The sequence below is a fragment of the Penaeus japonicus genome, unplaced genomic scaffold (assembly GCF_977035675.1).
Source record: "Penaeus japonicus unplaced genomic scaffold, GWHDUDI00000001_assembly GWHDUDI00000007, whole genome shotgun sequence".
In the NCBI taxonomy this organism is placed as follows: Eukaryota; Metazoa; Arthropoda; class Malacostraca; order Decapoda; family Penaeidae; genus Penaeus; species Penaeus japonicus.
Genome location: NW_028234409.1, coordinates 34,976,070 through 34,981,069, shown reverse-complemented (window position 1 = coordinate 34,981,069; position 5,000 = coordinate 34,976,070). Strand labels below are relative to the sequence as shown.

Sequence of the window (5,000 nt, the reverse complement as noted above, 5' to 3'; positions counted from 1 at the left end):
TCATGATCCACAGGAAGAGGTCTGTATAAAACTACTTGCTAAGACTCACAGTTGCTGATCTAGTGTGATATGAAGGATTCACTTGGTTCCCCAGTCAGGCAGTATAGCAATGATTGCCATGATGTAGAGGGGCAGGAGGGGACACACCATTCAGCCCTGAATGAAATTGTCAGTGATGCCAGACATAATCTCTTTCACCTCCTTCCATGGGCAAGTGAGGGACCAAATCTATAGGGGCTTTCATAGTAAAGACCTGTGAAGGAAATTGTAAAATTGTATTTATGAATTCATCTCGCAAAGCTTTTCCTAAAATGATTTGCGGGATTCATGTTTTAGGTAGAAGCACCAATCTTTTCATTGTCTGAATCTTAATGATATGTATTTACTATGTAAGTGCCTGGAGTTGGGTCTGAGATCAGCCAGTATGAGTCTTAGTCCTTGTTTCATTAAAGCTCATTTTCCCATGTTGAACTTAGGGAAAAGAACAGGCGCATGGAAGTGAATAGTCCGGATAACTGCAGGTTATGGAAATCTTAAATCAAAGAACAACTTTGAGCAGATCATTCTGAGGGTTTGATAGCTGATCCACAATAATGATGTTGAGAAAAAAGTATTTTTATGATTGTTTATAAAGAAAGGTGCATCCAACTAGCTACCCGATTTTCCCCTCCCTCTCTTTGACATGGCAGGTGTTCCATACTGTATTAGTGATCCATTCAGGGTGATATCCCCCTAAGGTTCCTAATGGGTGATTATAACACAAGCATTCCAGTGCACTAGTCATTCTGGTGTGCTGTGGGGGAAAATGTGCTGTATGTTCTCCATTGAGTCATGTACTCTTCCCAGGAAAAGACTGGTGTACAGTTTTAAAAACTTGCTACTTTGATATTATAATTACTAAGTACTTCTCCCCTCGGATAACCACTCCTTCTTCTTCTTCTTCCTCTTCTTCTTTTTTTTTTTTCTTTTTTTTCTTTTTTTTGTGGAGACTCATTCCTCATTCCAAGTCTTCTTACAAACTCCTTGATTTACTTGCACCCACATGATAAGTTAAGTGGCATAAAGAGAATCACATATTCCTCTGAGAGAAAGCTTCTCTATACCAGTTTGTTGGGAACCACAGTGCACAAGTTCTCTTTCCTTTGCTACTGATTTAGCACCAACTCCCCACCCCTTCTGTGATATAGTTGTTTCTGTGGTGTGTTTGAGCAACTGTCTTGTGAGTCTTGTGAATATGGCCCTAGATGACTGATGTGAACTTGGCCCAGGATTCTGTCACAAGGAAAGCTTGGGTCTAAATGTTTTGGAATAGGCCTTTTGTTATCTCATTCATTACTTTTCATTTTATTTTGGTTATTAGAGTAACGACTTGAGAAATATATTCCTAAATTTCGCCCAAAAACCTGTGTAAAACGAATAGATTGTTTTTCGTTTACCTGAAACTTTGCTTCTGATCTTGACCTTCTACTTCTATTTTGAGATTCATTTTTTTTTTGTGAATACTGAACTTTTGTAGGCTCAAAAAAAACAACAACTCTTCATTCCTCTTTAATTTATGTAACTGATGAGAGACATTCATGTTCTTGCAAATTATGAAATTGTCTTTGTTTATTTGCTTTGCTTGGCTCAACTTCTAGTAGACAATCTGCACAAATGGTAATACCTGTAAATAACATAGTATGCTAAGGGTTTGTGCCATGCATGTAATAATACTTCTTACCCCATTTTTCTAGAAAGCTGCAAAACTTAGATCTGTGGTGAGATTAGTGGTTCTCAGCTTTATGTACAACACTGCAGTTAATATGGACATTGAAGCAAGAAAGAGTTTAGTGTTTATCCAAAAAAAGAAACAAAAAACAGGGCTCATTGCCACTAATTTTCCCACAAGTCCAGTGCAGCTTCTTGCCATCATCATCATCAGAGTTGCAAAGGATATCTTTTTTCCTTGCAGGCATAGGTGATGAATGCTTAGTTAATGATAATGAAGCCTGTGGTAAAAAAAAAAGCCATTAGCTCAAAAATATTATGTATGTACACTAGAATAGTTTTGTTAAGAACCTATTTAAGTGTTTATTGTCGCTATTGGTATGAGTGAAACCATAGCCATTCATGACCTTCTGGCCATATTCCTTCTCACCTGTAGACAAAAATGCAGCCCAGTGTTATTGTTTCTGTATTCATGCTGGTGACAAGATAAGAAATTGTGAGCCTTGGATAAGGGCATCAGAGAGGCTTACTTTCCTTGTACTTTGAAGAAAATGTAGGTCTCCAAGAATCCTTTCATTTTTTTAGGAAAAGAAAAGCAAATGCTCTTCACATTACATTGAATTTTAGCCACATTGATACTTCTTGTATGAATGTGAATAGCTCACTAGTTTGTGAATGTTAAAATGTAGCATAACCAGAGGACATTTAAGACAGCTCAGTAATGTAAGTAGAGTCTAAAACAAAGACTGTTAGAAAATCTGATTATTTATAGGTAAGGAATGGAAAACTAAGAAATTCTATGGTAGTTCTGTTTATGGAAATGATTTAAAGGTATTTGTTACTAGAAAAAGTATTCATACTTTTCTGATATATATTTATATATATATATATATATATATATATATATATATATATATATATATATATATATATATATATATATATATATATGAATTATAGTGTTTATTAACTACAAATATGAAATGTTGATACCAAAATCTAATTTAGGAAAGTTATGTAATCACAAAATTCATCAGGATTTTCACAAAATTGCTACTCGTCTTAAAAACCTTATGTATTAAGAAGTGTTCAAGTGTTATCCCAAGGAACAGTCATAAGTTCTTTCACAAAAAGTATTGCAGTAAATGTTTTAAACATTTAAAACAAGTTAGCTTTTATATTTATGAATAATACTGTTTAGAAATGCTTCTCTCCTAATACTGTGAAATACAAGTTGTTTTTTTATTGTGTGTTATACTCTTGGAAAGGCTTTCTCTTGTCCAATTCTTATGTCATTATTTGAACTTCTTATATTATGTGTCTGTGTGTTCATGTGAGACGAATTCGTCTCTGAAAGTTCCGTACTGAAATGGGCAAATGTAATGTGAACTGCATGTTGTTATTTATGTTCACTGTAAAGTCTTTTCTAACATATCCATAGGTTCAGTTTGATACTGATGTATAATTTATTTTACTTATACCAAAGGAAGAAACATCACCAACCTTGTAAACGGTGAAAAAGCAATGTGTAGTGCAGGTATTATGAGTGGATTAATTACTACAGATGATAACTGTTCCCCTGATAAGAAAGAGTGATCCTTTGAAAAGTCCCGATGGCTCATAATTACTGTTCTAGTCAAATATTTTTGACTGTATTTGGGTTGCTCCAGCCTTGTTGGAACATAAACTTATATAAACCTTGTGTTTTTTCCAGTAATAAAGATGATTGAAATTTTAATCTCTGGCAGTGGCTTATTGACATTTGTATTACCCTTATGTATATGTGAGGTTTCAAGTTCTTTTTTTTTTGTGTGTGATACTGTCTATGCAGGTTTATAGTACTGACAAAACCTCTATAAATACAACCATGGCATACAAAGTACTGTCTTAAACTAACATAGAGTATGGGAGGTGAGTTCCGTTGCACAGACTAGTCCTTTAGATATGTACAAATAGGCAATCGTCTGATCAAGTGAGATATTTCTTAGTACATGGGAAATTCAGTGGAAGGATGTAAATAGGTTATTGAATAGTGCATTGAATTCAGTTGTAATTTGTAAGATAATGAGTTATTTAGTTGAAATGAATATTTCAGTAGAAAATACTTTGTATCATCAGAATGGAGTTACTATTATGCATTCTAAAAAAAAAATTGTTGTTTTTCAGAACTGAGGTTTTAGAAATTCGCAGAAGGTGCTTTAAATTTTGGCTTGGTAATAGAGCTCTAAGAACAAGAGGTAAGTTTTAAGGAAGCAGTTGATTTGATAATTTTTAAGAGAATTTGGTGAAAATATTTATCCTTAATATATTATTTTCATACACTTAAAAATATCAATTGTATTAAATAAACCTAATTTGGTGTATTTCATTCTCATGTGTAATTATTGTATTGATTTATAACAATCTGAAGATTAAGTTGTGATTTCTAATGGTGTTGTTCTCCATCAGAGGCGTGTAGCTTTCTCGAGGAGTAAAGGTGGTTGAGGTGAGCTAGTGTACCAGGAGAAGTAACAAACACACACAGCCATGGGCAAGCAGAACAGTAAGCTGAAGCCTGAGGTGCTGGAGGACCTCCGCTCCAACACAGAGTTCACAGGTGAGTTCCAGGCACTCTCTCAGAACTGGCCTTAACCCTATGGCGACAGTGCTAAATTCCTGATGCTGGGGCGTCATGCCAGTGTGACGTTTCCATTGCAATATTGCAATGGCCCGGCGTAGGGGTTTTCGCGTAGCGCGTGCCCCGTCGGGAAAGGGTTAAGTAATTTATTAGGCTGGTGGTAAATTCCTCTCCTCATTACGGTCAGGCAGTTGGTTTATTGTGATTTACACCATCTAGAGGGAGTTACTTGAAATGTCATGTGTACTACTTACATTCCCTTTGGGGGTGGAATATTTGACCTTATAAGTATGTCGGATAGGTTGGTAGTGAAGAGCGTGCTTTTGAGGAACAATTATGCAATGCTAGGAATCAGAAATGATTTTATTGAGGGATTTTTCATTGATCACAATTATAGGGGCTGGATCGTAGGTCCTTGACTTTTTTTTTTTTTTTTTTTTTTTTCTTTAAGGTTATCATACTATGAACCAGTTTTAAGCTGAGAAGAGTTCACTTTGAGTATCATTAGGTAAACTAAGAATGACTAGTATATTTCTCTAGCTCAGTACAGTATTCAATTTTCATTTGTTTGTGCTCAGTAGCAACACAGCAGTTTGTGAAATAAATATCCAGCAATTAATATGATCATATTTTATATACAGACTCAGAAATCCAAGAATGGTACAAAGGATTCCTG

At 35.0% G+C, this 5,000-nt stretch overlaps 1 protein-coding gene across 3 annotated transcripts in view; it reads left to right on the top strand.

Annotated features, from left to right (window-relative positions):
* The window catches only part of Nca (neurocalcin homolog), a 606,106-nt gene that overhangs the window by 589,855 nt on the left and 11,251 nt on the right, over positions 1-5,000 (top strand). For all 3 annotated transcript variants that reach the window (XM_086538703.1, XM_086538702.1, XM_086538704.1), the window contains exons 3-5: positions 3,874-3,944; positions 4,156-4,303; positions 4,966-5,000. The exon at positions 4,966-5,000 is cut by the window's right edge and continues 84 nt beyond it. In XM_086538703.1, the coding sequence (XP_086394829.1) occupies positions 4,234-4,303; positions 4,966-5,000 (105 nt within the window). In that variant the 5' untranslated portion in view covers positions 3,874-3,944; positions 4,156-4,233. The remainder of the gene's footprint in view (positions 1-3,873; positions 3,945-4,155; positions 4,304-4,965) is intronic.